The following is a 256-nucleotide window of genomic DNA, read 5'->3' as shown; positions in this document are numbered from 1 at the left end:
CCGCAGCCCCGGCACCCCCTGCCGCCCTCACCTCTGGAGCCGGTGGCTCCTCAGGATGCGGCAGTTGGTGAACTGGACGATGGGCGCGTCCGAGACGGATTTGTTGGACGGCATGGCGGGGCTGCGGCAGGCGGCGGGGACGGGGGACTCCCCACCTCCCTGCTGACCGGGAACCGGCGGTGGCGGCGCAGGACAAGGCCGAGGATCCGGTGCGAGCGGCGGCTGCCGCGGGATCCGGGAGCCGTGAGAGGCGGAC

At 74.2% G+C, this 256-nt stretch overlaps 1 protein-coding gene across 1 annotated transcript in view; it reads right to left on the bottom strand.

Moving 5' to 3' along the window:
- Positions 1-244, bottom strand: part of AMDHD2 (amidohydrolase domain containing 2) — a 9,994-nt gene extending 9,750 nt beyond the window's left edge. The window contains exon 1 of the mRNA XM_014958732.1: positions 32-244. Coding sequence (XP_014814218.1) covers positions 32-114 — 83 coding nt within the window. The 5' untranslated portion in view covers positions 115-244. The remainder of the gene's footprint in view (positions 1-31) is intronic.
- Positions 245-256: the final 12 nt, after the last annotated feature.

The sequence above is a fragment of the Calidris pugnax genome, unplaced genomic scaffold, assembly GCF_001431845.1.
Source record: "Calidris pugnax isolate Ruff unplaced genomic scaffold, ASM143184v1 scaffold244, whole genome shotgun sequence".
NCBI lineage: Eukaryota > Metazoa > Chordata > Aves > Charadriiformes > Scolopacidae > Calidris > Calidris pugnax.
This window is presented reverse-complemented; position numbering and strand designations above follow the sequence as displayed.